Raw genomic sequence first — 18,716 nt, 5'->3', positions numbered from 1 at the left:
ATATTTTTATGCGAAGATTTTAAGAAGAAAAGATCCTGTAACCCAATCATGCCACAATCCAGGTGACATCTGTACCAGGCAGAATCCTGTTGTTATTCTCCTGTCTAGCTGCTATTGCCGAGAATGACAAAGTAGGGAGATTACATTTTCCCATTATTATTTCCAGACACTTTCTGGCAATGGTTTGTTGACTCTAATAAACCTTCAGACAAAGCTGTCAGCAAAGGAAATGGCAAAGGGGAGCAAGGAAAAGGCTCTTCAACAACAAATGCATCTAAAACCTCAGTGCCAGCTTGTACCATTTCTGATAACATCTAACGTGAGTGCTCCCACATTTATTCTAATGCTGTATTTGAATTCCAAGAAAAAAAAATGCATTCCATCAAGTCATATTACCAATGCTTTTGATGAACACAAATGTATTATGAAATTAAAGAATGAGATGTCTTACCTGCTATAGTATTAAGAAACATCAAGTATTCGAAGTTGGAAATTTCCCTTCTTTGCCAACGCTGAGTCATGTTGGAAGATTTGTAAAGCTGGCGAGGGGTGGCCAGTGATATCCTCCTAGAAATTAAGCAAACCATAACAAACATAGTCTCTTTTAACTCATGCCTTTTAAAAATCAGTATTAACTAATACATTGGTTTGGTGTCAATCCACTTAAAATAATTAATGGGTTATCCTTAGGTAGATTAAAAATACATTTTAATTGCAGATATTAGCAATCTTTGAAAATTCTACCATAGAAAAGATACATTTAGTTATTCAGAATAAACCAATATGAAAACACCTTTTTAAAATTTTTTATTTTTTAATTTACATCCAAGTTAGTTAGCATATACTGCAACAATGATTTCAGGAGTAGATTCCTTAATGCCCCTTACCCATTTAGCCCATCCCCCAACCCCGACCCGTTCCAGGAACCCTCTGTTTGTTCTCCATATTTAAGAGGCTCTTATGTTTTTGTTCCCCTCCCTGTTTTTATATTATTTTTGCTTCCCTTCCCCTATGTTCATCTGTTTTGTCTCTTTAAGTCCTCATATGAGTGAAGTCATATGATATTTGTCTTTCTCTGACTAATTTCGCTTAGCATAAGCGAAATTGTGTTTCGCTTGTTCCATCCACATAGTTGCAAATGGCAAGATTTCATTCTTTTTGACTGCTGGGTAATACTCCATTGTATATATACCACATCTTCTTTATCCAATGAAAACACCTTTTTGTATAATATGGCTGCAAATGACTTGATTTTACAAGTCAACAAGACCAAAAAAGGTGAAACTACACTCAAGTATAAGTAGCTTGTGAACAATATTGCAAATCTACTCCATGCTAATAAGCTACGTAGGCAGGTAGTCAGGTGCCAGCTTGTAAGCATTTGATTTAAACCTCATATAATAATGGCTGCCACTGAACTTTATATATGGATACAGTTGTGTTATTGTGGCAGGCCTCCGCAAAGAGTGTACGTGGGAGTACAGCCTCTACCTACGCTGTACGTATCCCTCTAACGATGTAAAAAAACAAGCCGGGAACTTTGAAAACATATGAATTCAGAAGAAGGGACACAGGAATAGCTCAAGGGAGTAAAATCGGGACGATCTGTGTAAATTATGAACTTTCTGAGGTTCATTGTGTTTATGTAAAAAGGAATGAAAGGGACCTGTATTTGTAAAAGTCTGCTAAAGCCACTGAGTTTCTAAAATGATCACTAACCTAAGACAAAGGTTCCTAAATGTTTTCACTTCATGCTACCCTTGGTATGTCAAGGACTTTTTCATGTTGTCCCTGGGCCAAGAGAAATACCTAACAGTCATGTTTATTAGGTGGTTAGATCCAAATAATAAATACATAAGTCTTAACAACTAAGTAGCTGTTGGAAAATATAATACTCATAAATTGAAATAAAAATAGAATTTTTACTTCATTCTTAAATAACTACAATTACTTAGTAAAGGGATGTGTGCACCGTGGGCTTTGCACAGCTTCTTAAGCCTTGTTGTTATATCTGACACCACTCCTTACACCTCCTGTTCTATACTGAGTTTCATGCAGCTCCTTTTTTTAAATTTTTATCATAGCAACTCCCAAAAACTGGTTCTACAAAGCTAAGATGTCATGAAAAAGAACACAGTGCTATCTAATGTTGAAATGTAGAACTAACTTGAGCTAAGAGTTTGTGCGGTATCTGACAGATGGTGCTGTTTTTCCTTAAAAAGCATGAGATGCCCTGCAGAAGCCTGTGAGTTCACTGTGACATCCCAGGTACCCTGATGCTCAGTTTGGGAACTGTGGACTTAAGGCTATTTTTGTTTCATGGATTATTGTCAAATATTTCTATGTGCACGGAATCTTAATAGGCACTGTCTTGTACATAGTAGGAGCTAAAATACATATTAGTTGAGGAAAAGGAGGGGGGGGAAGGATGGAAAGGAACTTGTTATCTCAAACTCAAATCCAAATTATGAATTCTAAGAATGATTAGGTGTAACTCAATGTTTAAAATATTAACTTTTTAAAAAACTTTGCTAGTAATGTATATTTGACTCACTCCAAATGAACCATATGAGTCTAATGATTCACTTCATTGCAATGGTAAATGGTATATGTATTTCATACATCAATTCTGTAATTTGGTACATTTTTCAATTAACTTATAATATGATTTTTACAGTGCTCCCAGATTTTGATCCATACTGATATCAATATTTAAAATTTCTCCAGCTTTACTTCTACTCACACAACTATTTTATGTAGTAAACTTTATCCCTGATCCTGACTTTGTCATGGCAACAGGCTAACATAGGCTCTGAATCATCAAAGAATTAATAAGCTTTGCTTAGTCCGATTTGCATTGTGCTATTATAATCACATGTTTGGTCCAATTTGCACAGTATTACTATTGTAATCACATTCTTGCTATTCTAAAATTCTTACCTGCAGCACGCTCAGAGAAGTCTGCTAAAATTTTACAATATATATCATAAAATGTTGAATGCCTTTGTTGACATTTTGAACCCAAACAATTTAAGAAGAAAATTGCTGATCTGGAAATAATTCTGACCATCAAAAATATCCCCAAACCAAAAATCACACAAATCCTGCTAAGTACCAATAATGGGAATCATGGGAGAAAGTTATCATGTCATTCTTAGAGAAAGTAATAGAAAAATGTGGGCATGGGAAAGTAATTGAGAAAAGCCACTTATCAGCAGGTCTAGGAAAATGACCAGCTTTTCCTGTTTACTGCTTCACCTTTTCCACCATAAACTCATTGAGAGCAGGAACCTTGTTTTACTTACTGTTATATGATTTGCTTTTAGCAATACTTAGTATATAGTGGGGTCTCAATAAGTACATACTAAATGACTTGAATTATTGGCCATCCTCTAAGAAAAAATGGCTAAAAAGATACGTGATGCCAAAAAATTAAATAATTCAATCATATGAAGAAGAAGAATGGGAAACAGTAAATCAATAGGTCTGTTCAAAACATCTACAACAAATTTAGATATTAAATGAGGATGGCTGGTATGTATTTGGGCTATAGTACGATGCTTTTAAAATATATATTTTTTAATGTTTTATTTATTTTTGAGACAGAGAGAGACAGAGCATGAGTACGGGAGGGACAGAGAGAGGGACGCACAGAATCCAAAGCAGGCTCCAAGCTCTGAGCTGCCAGCACAGAGCCTGACGTGGGGCTCAAATTCACGGACTGTGAGATCATGACCTGAGTCAAAGTCGGATGCTTAACCGACTGAGCCACCCAGGCGCCCCATACATTACGATGCTTTTAGAATCAGGGGATAAGATGAAGACAAACTGCCCTCTGAGATAAAAGCTACTAACTACCACAATACATGGCAACCATTTAAAATCACAAACCTTATGGATACAACCAGATGTATCTTTGGTAAGTAAATAATCTAATTAAATCCAAAGTTAATTGATTGTGCTATCTGAATAGAAAAATGCATTGACCAAACAATGGTAATCAGTATGGAATCCAGAATATGGGCAAGTTTTTGCTGGTATTTTTCAATCATTATGCAGGGGTGATGGTATTGTTCTTATGAGCAATGTGGGAAACCTTGACAGATGTCACAGGATAGAAATGAAGGGTGTGAGCTATGAACTTGGGCAAGATAAGTAACTTATCTAAATCAGAATTTTCCTAGCTGTACAATGGGATGATAATCCCAATGTTTTAGGAATGTGGTTGTTTTAAGAATTAAGGGCAAAGAGGGTGCCTGGTAGGCTTACTTGGTTAAGCCTCTGAATTTCAGTTTTGGCTCAGGTCATGATCCCACAGTTCATGGGATCAAGCCCTGCATCAGGCTCTGCACTGTGGCACAGAGCCTGCTTCCGATTCTCTCCCTCTCTCTGCCCCTCTACCACTCGTACCGTACCTTCTCTTTCTCTCAAAATAAATAAATAAACGTTAAAAAAATAGAATTAAGGACAGAGAACTCCCTTTTGGCACGTGAAGACATACCGAGATGGCCATCTAAGAACCAGGAAATGGGTTGTAGTCAGATACCAAATTTGCTAGCATCTTGATCTTAAGACTTCTAGCCTCACAGAATTTCAAGAATTTGTTGTTTACAAGCCAGAAGAAGAAGAAGAAGAAGAAGAAGAAGAAGAAGAAGAAGAAGAAGAAGGCATATAATGTTTATAAACTAAAACACAAAGTATAGTCCCTGCCACATGGGATGTTCTCAGTAAACAAAAACTCAGTAAATGGATATTAATTAACTAAAGAGGCATTCATTAAGCTATGCTAGCTTAAAGGATATATTCCTTTCATTCTAAAAGGACAAAGCAACAATCTGATTTGTAATGTTATCTCTTTGGTGGGCTTGTCCAACAAGTGGCTTATGTGATATGTGAAGGCCATTATTCTAGCAGTATACCTGCTTTTGAATTTGATAAAAATTGTTTTCAATGTTTTTATTATTTTTATTTTTGAGAGAGAGAGAGAGAGAGAGAGAGAGAGAGAGAGAGAGAGGCAGAGAGAGAGGGAGACACAGAATCTAAAGCAGGCTCCAGGCTCTGAGCTGTCAGCACAGTGCCTGACTCAGGGCTTGAACCCATGCACCGTGAGATCATGATCTAAGCCGAAGTTGGACGCTTAACTGACTGAGCCACCGAGGCACCCCGATAAAATTTTGTTTATAAATCTTGTAGGTTTAGTTTAGAGTAAGTTTCCTAGAGTTTGATAAACTCTGCTTAAACCGGTAAGACCCAATGTCAAGAAAACAAAGCAGAGCATGACGCCCTTCGTGGTTCTATCAAAATACTGTCATCTGGAAGGCTTCCACTTGTAGGAGCCACACATCATCCCTTCTCTTTGAGAATTCTGTAAATGTAACAGGACCTTACATATCACACACATGTGTTTATGGGTGTAGGTGCACCTATCTGTTTACCTACCCTCCTACCCACCTCCCTACTTATCTATGTGTGGACATGTTCCATATACATGTATAGTGTGTATGTGTGTTTACAGTTTACAAAATGCTTTCACTTTATGATCTCAAGACTTTCATAAAACATCCCTTTTCAAAGATAGTGTCTCCATTTTATAGCAGATGAGAGTGTCACTCCTCTCGCCTAGTGTTATTCATTCTTTCAACTAAGTTCCCGTATCAGGCTCTGTGACTGTTACCCCACCAGGAAGGGGCAGGTCCAAGCCCAGATTCAGTGTTCCTCTCATCCCTATCTGCTGCTCCCAAGGCTATATCTCACAGGAAGTACATTAAAACTGGACTTCTGGAATACTATTAGGAAACTAAGAATGCATTGAGCCATTGGCAGGGGCAAGCCAAAGGACCAGAAAAGAGGGTTTTAAGGTAGAATGGCTGTCTGAAGCAACAGCAAAACCAAAACTATTAAGCATCTATTTTGTTTCCAGTTTTGCCATCAAGAAGGATGATCTGCCAAAAGTCAAAGGGAGACCAACTGTGGTTAAAGGGGAAATAATACTCATACTAGGTAAGGGACAGAGTAAAGAACTTCCGGTTGTTTTAAATGAATCCAGGTCGAGGCAAGTCCGAGAGTACTGAAGGAAATTACACACATCATTGAGAAACCTGTATGGGTAATCTCTGAAGAATCATGATCATTGAGAAAGATGTCAGGAGGCAGAAGATCATTTTCAAAAAGGAAAAAGACCTATTTGTCAGTTCTTAATGTCAATTCCTGGAAAAATCCTTGAATTGACGATTAAACGAACAGTTTGTAAGCACTTGGGAAAGGAAGCAGTGATTACATGAGTCAGCTTCGATTCAGTAAGAACAAGTCTTGCAAAACTAACCTCATTTTCTTTTTTTCGATAGATTAAATGCATTTTTCCTCTGACCTGTATTCTACATAAGTATTTCTTCATCATCCACTAATGTCTTAACTTAATCTTGTCATTCTCCTAGCAAATATCCTGAGCTTGTACATACATGTCAGTGAATTGGTCTTACACTGTGAGCTTAATACGAGAACGGATGCTTTGTAAATCAAGGTAATTCTAGTTGAGTAGCACCTAAAAAGCATCTCAGCAATTAGGCTCTGTGCTAGTGCTATAGATTAAAAGATACAGAAGACACAGTCCCTGTCTTTTAAATGTCTGTAGCCTATTTAAGGGAAGATACACAAAGATTAGTTTTCCTGTCCATCCATGCTGGGCTCTGCAATAATTCTCATGGACAGAGTGATTGATGTGGAAGACATTGTTGTTTGTCTGTCCCAAGTCAGTATCTTTCTTTCTGGCCAACAGGGACCTGTTTTGTTCAAGCAGGAGGTGGCGAGGACTTCAGAGGTACAGTTTACCCTGAGTTTTACCCAGAGGGTGATTGGCCTAAGCCAGTTAACTCACTTCGCTTTGGCAATGATTGTTCAAAGGACAGGAAGGTGAGCCCATTTAGGCCAAAGGGACCTAAGATAAAGATTGCAGGAGGCTTCTGACAAATATATTCTTTCCTAAAACCTAGAGGCTCGAGGAGAAACCCTTTGTGTCTTTTTCCCATTTTAATGCAACTGTGTGAAGCTGTGCTACCTGGAACACTAGTGGGTATTTTGTGACCAGGAGACCGACTGAGGGTCTTGACATCACTGAACGTCGGAGACAGTACTGGAAACTCCTTAGCTCCAGACTTTTGATAACGTAGGGCTCAAACAGCAAAACACTCTAGTGTTTAAGCCACTTTTGGATAGGTATTCAGTTACATGGAGCTAAAAACTGACTGATATTAGTGATACACATAATTACTATGTTTTCTCTTAGACTAGTATTTTTTGATAAAATAAGATTTCAAAATGATGTTTTAAAATACCAAGATGAAACATTTAGGAAATGGTTAAAACCACACCATCATTCATAACTATTAACCTCAACAAATTCTAAGAGTTTTATTACTTTCATGAAGAAGCATCTATGTGCAACATTTTTACAAACAGTTTATATGTGATCATGCAACAATTAATCACAAATATCATGAGGCTCTGGTATGTTTTTTGTAAGATCTTCAGCAAAAATGTCCTAATGATAGTGCGAGCTATGATATACAATCAACTTTTTTACTTCCTATTTATATAGGTGTTAAATAAAACTTATACATTAATTATTCTGTCAGTCTTAAAATAGATGTTTCACAGCCTCTTTGCCTACAAATGACTTGCAGAGAAAGAAAATGCCTTGGTTCTCAAAATAATTACAATGGTATAACCTTATTTATATTTCTGTCATACTAGGATTAAAATATGTTAACGAACCATACATAATGTGTGATATGATAGAATTACCTGGCTTGTGGCAAACCATAGCTGGTCCCTACGCCAACCCGAGGTAAGCTATAGACAACTTTTTTTACTGTTGCTTGATCGGGAAAATTGAACATAACCGAGGCTGTGGGAAAAAGAAAAAAACACGAGTTAGAAAACCACAGGAGAACTAACCATCAATTTTAGAAATCATTTTCAAGTGCCTCTCATGATGTATTCGTCAAGGTAATGTATCTTCATGGAAAATCAGCTTTCTGTACAGCATTATCCAGGAAAAACCTAGGATTCACATTTTCAAACAAGCTAATTTTTCTTCTTATTTTAGTGAGGGCGTATCAAAGAGAGAAATACAGCAGGGAAAAATGAAAACCGTATCATTCTATGTAAATACATAACATCCAAATATGAGCACATTTCATAATATTTAAGGGGCCTTACTTCGGTTTGCCATAAATACTTCCAAAGCAGTGTTTTGTAGAAGATAACGTCTTGAAAAGACAGCTCGTATCTCGCTGAACATCCATTTTCCGTGAAGTCCTTCAGTGTATGCAAGAACCTAAAATAAATAGTTGAAAGGGAAGTGTCAATCAGTGAAATGTGTGTCTAAGACTTAGTCTGACAATATCTTAGACAGTGCTGTATAAAAGTCAGTAAATTAGGGATTATCTTCCTGGATTCATGATATATCACAACACTGCCAATCATCCGATTCTGTATACAGCATATGCAAAATTTCTACCTGTCTGCATTTTCTTGGTTGGCTCATGAAGAAATGAACAGCAGAAAAATTATATATTCAAAGTGACCCTGTGACTTAAAACAGATACACATTATAGTTTTTGGTCTTGTATATAATTAGTTGGGCAAGGTAACTTGACATATTCTGTTGGTTCTTTTCCAATATTCCTTTTCTTCCTTCTTCCTTGCTTAGTGGAAGCCCAGTTAGCAGCAGTGTCTATGTGGTCAACACCAGGCAATGGGTCATGACTGGTTAAGGTAGGGGTAGCAAGCATTTTTGGTACAAGGACAAACGGCAAATATTTTTAGACTTTAAAGGCCATATGGCCCCTATCAAAACTACTCAGCTTTGCCATCATAGAGTGAAACCAGTCATAGACAATGTATAAATGAATGCGTGTGGCTGTGTTCCAATTAATAACAACAGAGGTGGCCTGAATTTGGTCCTGGGGCCAATCTGGCTGACCCATGGTCTAAGCCAATCATGGCAAAGTTATTCCTTGCTTTCGCAAATTCCACTGAAACTAGGGGTGAGGACATTTGACCCAGAGCTGGCTGACAAGAACAAAACCAAAGTCAGTTGGGGATGTTTCAGAAAAGATGACAGAATGAGGGCTATGTAGCTGGCACACTTTTTTTTCTTCTTTCTTGAATAGAGATGTAATGGCAGGAACTGTAGCAGCAATTGTATAACCAGGAGAGCAAGGCCAAGGAAATTGAAGCAAAGTTGGCTCTAATACTGAGTTAGTGAAACAGTGTCAGCAACCACCACACCTGCACTTCTTGTTACATGACACAGATCAGTCCATATTTGATAAAGCCACTACAGGCAAATCTGAAACAAATGCATTCCCTCCTGATACACCATTGCAAGTTAACAATACAAAATACATTTCCCTTTGCACTAGTACACTCTGTACAACCTACCACATTTAAATTTGCTCTGGTGAAATCAAAACTAGTTGAATTCTACACGCATGATACTCCTTAAGCTTTAAAAACAAGTTATGAATTCCCTTTTTACATTTCCTTTCTCTGGGAAAAGATACATAATATATGATGCTTTGGTCTTTTAGTTTGTGAAAATTCCATTTTTTTTCTAACTCCTTAATTCAGTTTTGTCTTTCCCTAGATGCTAGAAAGTTCTTGGAAGCAGTCAGACATCTATTTAAATCCTGAAACACTTTGGAGCCAGTCAGACTCCTATTCAAATCTTGGCTCTGTTATATAGCAGTTAGAGGACCTTGGAAAAATTATTTAACTCCATCTGATTTTCATCATCTGAAAAACAGTGATAATAATACTATTACTGGTTAGTTTAAGCAGCGACAATGAACCTTAAGTACGTGGCCTGAGCTATTATCTAAGTTCTGTTTATAAGTTTCTATGTCCTTACTGTTGAGCATAAAGTGACATCTGTGTTTGGGTTCCTAAATGTAAAACTATACATTTCATAAAAGGGTTATAGTGACTTGCCACAATTCATACTAATACATTCTCAGCTGGGTGCAATGTTTCCCAGATTCAAATTTCATAGACCAGTATAATTTTTTTTTTAATGGGGAGAGTACTGATACAAGATTGATAACTTTTTTGTCGGATAGGAAAAATTTCAGGACACGTAAAACAGCCAAAACAACAAAAACTATCTTCCACATGACCGTCAGTTCACTAAAAACTGAAACTATTAAGGCTGTTTGAAAACCCAAAGCAGTACAATGCGTATAATCTCATAAAAAAGGAGAGACCTTGTCAGGAAGGCTGTGTTGCGCCCCTATATGAAAACCGTTACGCCGTGAGGATGGAGACAGACGCACTCACACACATACACACTCTTATTTTTACTTATTTCTCTCTTTGGGCATGATGCAATGAATATTTGGCCAAGTGTTCCTTTCCATTATTTCGCTTATAGCAGGCAGGCCATTCACAAACACACAGGAGTTAGTCGAACTTCTGGAGTGCTCCCTGTGAGACTGTCTCCCCAGCTTTGCCGGCCGTCACTTGATGGTCCTCCAGCTCCAAATTCAGCCTTAGTTGCTTGTTCTGCGAAAATGAACCTGTGCCCTTTATTTTTGCTCTGTTAGCTGCCACGACGTGAAGCTTTGTCAGGAAAGCACACTGAAGAGAACCCGCAGGTGGGAGGAAGGGGTTTTCCTTGCCGGGGCTGGTGGGCTCGCTCACTCAGCAGCTTCCCGAAGAACTGGGGTTTCTCCACTGCCAGGCTTCTGCAGGGTGTGATGGCCACCAGGACCCAGTGACAGGCAGGTTTTTTTTCAGTACCTCCCCCTGCCCCAGGCCGTTTTGCAGCAGACTTGCCTCTGGCGGGAACCTCTCCCCTCAACAGTTTCACCAGCTCCCTAGAGGGTGGATTTCTGAAAAGTTCTAGAGGACAGAGCTCCAGCACGTACCCCGCCAGAGCACCAGAGTGACTTCTCCACCCCCCAGGGAGCTACAGCCATGCCCTCCCCAGTGAGCCCAGGGGGGCCTCTAAGAGTAGGGGCCGCTCATTTCCAATGCTATCCTTACATTCTTTAGAGCTCTTTTTATTTCTTACTGATCATTCCCTGTTACTCTGATCTCCTGTGATAGTTGAGATTATAATTATTCACATTACACTTTCCCTGTTTAAGTTGCTATGTGGTTTTTCTCTCCTGCTGGATCCAGACTGACAGACAAACTCAATCAGGTCTCCCACCACCACTACTGTCTCTGCTCCAGGCTGGGACTGTAACAGTCCTCAGGGACCCTCAGGAGAAAGAAAAAAGGACAGAGACAATCAGAGGAACTCAGTAAAGCCTGGAGGTGAGCAGTAAAAGGAGAGAGACTAAAACTAAAAGTTATTTTGCTAGTAGCTAGTAAACAGCTCAAGAAGCAAATTCCAAAAGACAGATCCAAAGGTCCGAAGCTATTCTGAGCAAGGACAATATCATCTGGATGACTGTATGGCCCTTACCAAAGGGGCTGTGTGTATGTGTGTGTGTGTGTGTGTGTGTGTGTGTGTGTGTGTATGTATGTATATGTATATATATGTGTATGTATGTATATATGTACATATATACACATATATTATAAATTATATATATTTATGTAAATATAACTATTTACAACTTTATTAAAAAAACCTTCCTAATTACTTTACAGTAACCTATGCTATATTTAAGCTTTTGAAATCCTTAAACATGGGCTGATGAAAGATAATGCTCTGAACTGGTCATAATTCCCTGCCAACAAAATCCAATAGAGCCTAGAGGAGTCTCCTTCTCCTTCTCCTTCTTCTTCATTTTTAAATAGCAAACCAGTTCCTGCTTTCCCTTCTCATTTCCTTGAAGACTGTATATGGAGTGAAAGTCTCTTAAAATATTTTATTTAAAAATTTTCTATATCCCCTCTTGTGAGGTGCCTTTCCTGGCATCCAATCTTGAATCACCACATACTAACCTCCACTGTCTCTTCTATTAGAGCGCTTTATTTTAATTCTGTGCATGTCACTTACTTACTTTCTTCTTTATTTGTTTCTTCCTCTGTCCTCCCCCTACAACATGAAAGTTCCATGAGAACAGGACCCTGTCTTATTTACTGCTCAGTACACAGTGCCTCTAACAGTGCCTGGTGCACACACATTCGTCCACTCGATAAATCACTAAGAGAAATGGACAGAGATAACACACACGGGGAAAGCTACAGAGAAATCTTACAAAGTGTGTGCATTTCGGACTCCTTGGCTGAACTGGATAAAGCTTTCTAGTTTGGCCTTCAGACTTCTCATGTTTACTATTTCAACGGATGAGCCTACCAGACATCTCTCCTGACTTTAGTTTGAGTCAAGATCAGAAAAAAACCAGATAGTTTTTTTTCTGGCTTCTCTTCTGTGGCAATCTAATTTTCACCCTGGGGAACCTCTGGACTCAGCTACACCTCATCCTGAAAGGCCATGCCCCCCACAGAAAGGAGTCCTTCACTCTAGAGGGGCTAGGCAAGGTCTTCAGGCTACAGTATTTTGACTTTTAAACCTAACACCTCCCACTTAAACAAAATGCGTACTGAGGTGTGTCACAGAATATCACCTGGCACCCTTCTTGAGCATCAGTTTTATTTCCGGTAAGTAACTGAAAATGTTTTGTAATGAAGTTAATACAGACAGTATGGAAAACAAAATGTAAAACATGGTGATCCGTTGCTGTAACACTAGCACTCAGATAAGTTTTGTGGTTGCCACAGGCGTCCTTAGACTGTAGCACAACCTTCCTTACTCTCCTCTGCTCATGGGCAATGAGAAAGCCCCCAAAATTGGCAGAGGGGACCCTAGTGAGATTTTCCGACACTTGCCTGGCAGTACGTGGAGGCTGTGGTGGAAGGTTGTGAGACCAGTTAGGATATAACTTTGGGCAAGTGATGAGGAGTGTAACGAATCTGTATGTATTTCAGAAATGTAAAATATTATCATTTAGAGTTGATTAAATATTGAGTTCATGTCATTTTTCTATTAAAAACCTGGGCCTCAAGCCCAGATCTGACATATGACTTGATACTATAAGACTGACTATATTTTATTTATACCTTTACTAGTTACATAATGTTCTATGAGTTTCAGGACATTCCACAGTAACTCTTTACGCTCATTTTTCATTACAATCCAAGGTATTTTTCTATACCACTATGTACTTCTATCTATGTTTGAGGTGTGTGGCTTTTGTTTTCTGTCTTAAGTCAACCTTCCTACATTATCTGGTTTGTCCCTGCCTGCTTCTCCAAATTATTTAATATACTAGGAAATCTAATCAAGCACCCCAATTCAGTTTTGTTTTCTGAAAATTGAATACACATAATTTTTATGATATCATGTAGGTCATAAACAAGAATATTAAAGCATCTTGGATCCCAAATCTTGGGGAACTTTGTGATTTTCAGTGACCACTGAACTAGTTTGAGCCAACTGCTTAGTCCCCAAAGGAAGTGAAGGGAGAAAGACTCCACACTGGCCTCGTTCCCTGAGGTCTGCCCCCCTCACTTATGAACTGGAACACTCAGGAAGCAATATAACACAAATGTAATAGAGACCCCTTGTAAACCGCCTCGCCCACATGTGTGCTTAACACAGATTATTTGATGATCCTGTTGAAGAAAACTAGGGTTCGTGTGCACTCATGTGAATCAGACACGTATATGTTGTCAGAAACATGTCTAGGGCTGTCAAATCAGTTTCATCATCTTTTTTTCCTTTTTAAGGCAGCGAATATTGTGCAACCTAAAAAGTACTTGTTTAGTGATACCTTTGCTGATCTCAACATCACCTAACACCGATGTTAGAACAAGTATTACAAACACTTTTTTCTTTGAATGTGAAAAATCTGAATTTTGCTGCAGGTTACAGTTTCTGTTAAGAATTGATGAAAATGTTGCAGAAGGCTGGGTGGACATGCCCTTTTCAGTGTTCGTGAGGTTGTCATATCTAACCGACTTGTCCTTGTAGCCTGAACAGTTTAATTAAAGGGGTCTAACACAATGTAAAGTTGCAAGTCCTCATTACTTTAATAATTCCGCATAAGCGTTCAATGATGTGGGATATAACCAGTGTATTCAAGATGGAATAGTTCAAAAGTAGTTTCAGGTTTATATTTATACATGATGGTGCGTGTTCTTTTCCATTTCCAGATGAATGGAGAGAATTCTAAGGCCTAGAAGGAAAGCCAAACCACAAGACAGAGGAAGCTTGGGTTTTAAAATGACCCTGTGCAAGTGCATCTCTGACTGATAATTGCTGTTGTGGTACACTGGGGTGAGGATGCAGGGAGTGTCAAAGACAGCTGGACGTTTGCCACTCTCTCCTTCCTGTTCCCACCACAATGTCTTCTTGGTGACGCTATTTCCTCACTGAAGGCATGGAGAAGTATAAGATACAGTAAACAATTAGATGTGCATGGAAGGACTGAAACAGAAACACAATGGAACAGCATCTTCTAAATGGGCAATGCAATAACTTTCTGAGAGATAAGTTAGGTACACATAATGTAACAGAATAAGTGTCCAGATCCTCAACTTCTTTTTTTTTTTAATTTTTTTTAACGTTTATTTATTTTTGAGACAGAGAGAGACAGAGCATGAACGGGGGAGGGGCAGAGAGAGAGGGAGACAGAATCTGAAACAGGCTCCAGGCTCTGAGCCATCAGCCCAGAGCCCGACGTGGGGCTAGAACTCACGGACCGGGAGATCGTGACCTGAGCCGAAGTCGGACGCTTAACCGACTGAGCCACCCAGGCGCCCCAATCCTCAACTTCTTAAAGTCTATCTGGCCAAGACCAAACCTGTGAGGGAAGTACAGCTTCCCTTTCTCGTGTCTTTCTCATTGCCCTTTCTATTAAAAAAAAAAAAAGGTGGGGATGGGGACTCTTTATGGTGTATTGCCTGGGGTAATAAGATCTGTTGAGGGGGTAGGAGTCTCAAATAAGGGATAATTCAAAACATTAATGGGGATGTTGAAAAGTGTATGCCTACAATGACTAGATTTAAAAAAATCCTTTTGCAACTCAGATGGTTTCTCAATTTTTTACATGCAAAGATTGAAGTTGGATCTAATTGAGTTGATAATGGAGAGATCATTTAAAATGATTTTTGATTATAGATCACTGAGTGATTTTTAGCGTACAACTTAGAAATGGCACAAAAACTTATAACATTGCTATAGTAAAACTTCAACATATCCTACTGATTTATGTGAACAAGGTTTTTCAACACATCTACAAAAAAGAAAGCTAGGAGTAGCTGTAATATTGATACTTGTACTGTTTTAGCAATATTCATATGTGGATATATTAACCATTCATCTCATTAAGAGATGAATTTCCAATAGCATTTTAATTTTTTTGCTGTTTTCCAAAGTTTACATTATATTTCTATTCTTATATGATTGTAAGCTGATGTTATTTTTAATAATAATATATTCCAGAATAAAAGTTTTAAATACTTAAAATTTCATAGTTTTAGGAATGAAAAAAATTAAAACTTTAATTTATAAGTGTATATGTTTTTTACAGATTAGTATAATATAGTGATCAATGAAAGACTTTCAAGAATAAGATATTTTATGGGGTGCCTGGGTGACTCATTTGTTGAGCATCCTACTTCGGCTCAGGTCATGATCCCACAGTTCATAGGTTTGTGTCCTACGTCGGGCTCTGTGCTGACAGCTCAGAGCCTGGAGCCTGCTTCGGATTCTGTGTCTCCCTCTCTCTCTGCCCCTCCCCCACTCACGCTCTGTCTCTCTCTGTCTCTCAAAAAATGAAGAAACATTAAAAAAAAGAATAAGATATTTTAGATTAGGTAAATTTTGGGGAGGGAATCAAATGGAAATATGAGTTCAGAGAAAGAGGAATTACATGAAATATCCATTTGAAAAAAGATTTAAAACGGGTGATGACAGAAATCAAATCACTATTCTATTGGATATATTTGATCCTACTGAATATATCTGAAAAGGGATTTTGTGAACCAGAGCAACCATCTTGGAGAATTTCCCCAAGATGACCATTCTGTGATGGGAAACTTCATGAGCACAGCATCCCCCCCCTACATTCCTTCCTTTTGTTTAACCACACCCTCTCAGGGGCATAACATTCTTGATCTGCCCCAGATATAGGGGTAGGTATGACACACACACATATTCCTGAACGTTCTCCTGGGTGGCCCCTCACCATGTACTTCCAGCCTCCACAGCTTAAAAGCAGGTTTTACAGGGATGTGGGGCTGCAGGAGATGTACTTCTCTTGCAGCTGCCCAAGACAGTCTCGGTTAAGTCTCCTAAACAAACCATTTCTCATCAAGCTGGACTTGTAGGTCTTTTTCCTCAGTCTTATGGCGTCTTTGGCCTTTGGAAGTCATTTAGTATAGATCTCCCTTTCATGGAACAATGACATAACAATTTTACTTTAAACTATCAATATTTAGAACATGCTGGATATTACAGCTTTTAAAAATATTTGAACTTAAGAAAAATTTTAGACGTGAACTTAAACCTGTGCAGGGTGGCGAACAGTTTTGTTTTTATATTGAAGTATGGTTGACATACAATATTGGGTTGTATATAGTTTTATTAAATTATTTTTTGCAGCATAGGTTAAAAAAAAAGTTAGGGGACAATTGCGATAGACCAGCCTTGCACAATAAAGAAATCCTCAAAGAGCTGATGCAAAAGTCTCCCTTTGGCCTTTTGTTCAATTAATAATGAATTAAAAATAAAACTGTCAAGGGCAAGCACCATAATCAGTAAAATCTAATATAGACTGAAAAATTGATCACTGAATCAAACCCTAGGAAATTTTTATGGAAAATACTTAATCTTGATGAAATAAATAATTGAGTAATATGAAATTGAAAATAGGGAAAAGTGCAAGAGGCAGAACTGTGAACCCAACAAAAGTGCTCAAGAAATCAAGCTGGCAAGATGAGGGTTTACAGAAAATACATTCTCAATGGAAACGAAACAATCTACGCTATTACTGCTATACTTGTGAGGTTATGGATTTTCATACACACAGCCATTATCAGCACATGGATTAAAACTGCAGGGTCAAGAAACATCCTCCAGAGGGGAAAATTTAGGCAGCCCATCCACAGAGAGTTTTTTATTTAATAACCTTGCTTTTTTTTTTTTTTGCTGTAATTCATCAATTTATGTGCCTGCCTATCCTCGATTTATTTATTTATTTAATATACTTTATTGTCAAATTGGCTTACATATAACACCCAGTGCTCATCCCAACAAGTGCCCTCCTCAATGCCCATCATCCACTTTCCCCTCTCCCCCACCTCCCAAAAACCCTCCATTTGTTCTCTATATTTAAGAGTCTCTTGTGGTTTGCCTCCCTCTCTCTGTTTGTAACTATTTTTTTAAAAGGAAACTGCCTATCCTCAATTTAAAGTCACCCTAGCGTCTGCCTATATTACTCACAAGCTGTGAGACATGAGGCAAGTTAGCTACTTTTCAATTCTTTACTTATCTTAAGATTTGGGGGAAATAATAATACCTTACTGCATAGGGTGGTTATGAGGACTGAATGGAATAACTCTTTGTAAAAATGCTTAGGACAGGGCATGGCACAAAGGAAGTGCTAAACATATGTTAACCCAGAACTATAATTCTTGCCTATCAGACACAGACATACACAGACACACATACACAACACTGCCAGCAAGGGAGGAGAAAAGCTGGACCACAGCAAATAAACTTCTACTAAACTAACAGTCACAGCTACTGTTTCCTTAGTGACAGTTTGTATTCTAGAAATTATCTGAACTCATACTACTAAGCTGTAATGAGAAAGCCCAACCCTTTGGGACATCAGCTGCCACTCTCATTGTCAGTAGTGATAATTCTGAGAAGGCTTCTTCCATTCTATCTTTCTATCTATCTAAACATGGGCCAGCTCTTTTCTACCAAACCTGTCCTCATCATTTATCAATTGTATTTATTTTCAGTGACTTTCATTCAGCGAATATCTACCGATTGACCTCCATGAGCTGATGGCAAACAAGAGGGGTAGAATCCTTCACCTCAAGGAGTTCGTAGTCTGCTGGAGAATCACAAATAGTGGGCAAAAGGGGGAAAGAAGAGGTCCTCAAGCAGAAGGAACAAGATGTATGTAAAAATGGTGCCTTGGGGAATGGGTCCAGGCTGTCTGGAACACATATCGTAAAGAGGAGGAAAGTGAAACATAAATGAATGAATGAATGAATGAGAATAATAAAAGGTGGGTGGGGAACCTAGACATGGGGAAATATTAAGTAATTCATGTTGGAGTCTGAACTTTTGGTCTGAGAAAAACAGAGAGTCCCTATGTTAAACAAAGAGGTGAGATGATTAAATTTGAAAATCACTTGAAAATCACTGCTGTGACTTCAGTGTAGATGTGGTTCCAATAGTCTATGCAAATGCTGTTTTATTGTCATTAGTAGAAAACCATGAACCCTTTCAAAAGAGTATTATTTGTATTCTCTCCAATAGTATCTCACATCATGGCAAAGGCTTTTAAATTCACTTATTTTATTATATACATTCTGTAACAGTTGGACACTTCTTGAGGGTAGAGACTAGGTTGTAGTCTATTTCACCTTCCTTACAGAACCAGCGCATGGAGGAAACTCAATCAATTTTTGTTGAAGAAAATATTTAAAATTTAATTTTCAAACAAACTTGGGCTTGC

General features: G+C 38.3%; 1 protein-coding gene across 11 annotated transcripts in view; it reads right to left on the bottom strand.

Annotated features, from left to right (window-relative positions):
- NBEA (neurobeachin) overlaps positions 1–18,716 on the bottom strand; it is a 676,718-nt gene that overhangs the window by 117,042 nt on the left and 540,960 nt on the right. For all 11 annotated transcript variants that reach the window (XM_053214308.1, XM_053214315.1, XM_053214324.1 and 8 more), the window contains 3 exons: positions 8,218–8,335; positions 7,801–7,903; positions 452–567 (listed from right to left, as the gene is read on the bottom strand). In XM_053214308.1, the coding sequence (XP_053070283.1) occupies positions 452–567; positions 7,801–7,903; positions 8,218–8,335 (337 nt within the window). The remainder of the gene's footprint in view (positions 1–451; positions 568–7,800; positions 7,904–8,217; positions 8,336–18,716) is intronic.

The sequence above is a fragment of the Acinonyx jubatus genome, chromosome A1 (assembly GCF_027475565.1).
Source record: "Acinonyx jubatus isolate Ajub_Pintada_27869175 chromosome A1, VMU_Ajub_asm_v1.0, whole genome shotgun sequence".
Classification (NCBI taxonomy): domain Eukaryota; kingdom Metazoa; phylum Chordata; class Mammalia; order Carnivora; family Felidae; genus Acinonyx; species Acinonyx jubatus.
This window is presented reverse-complemented; position numbering and strand designations above follow the sequence as displayed.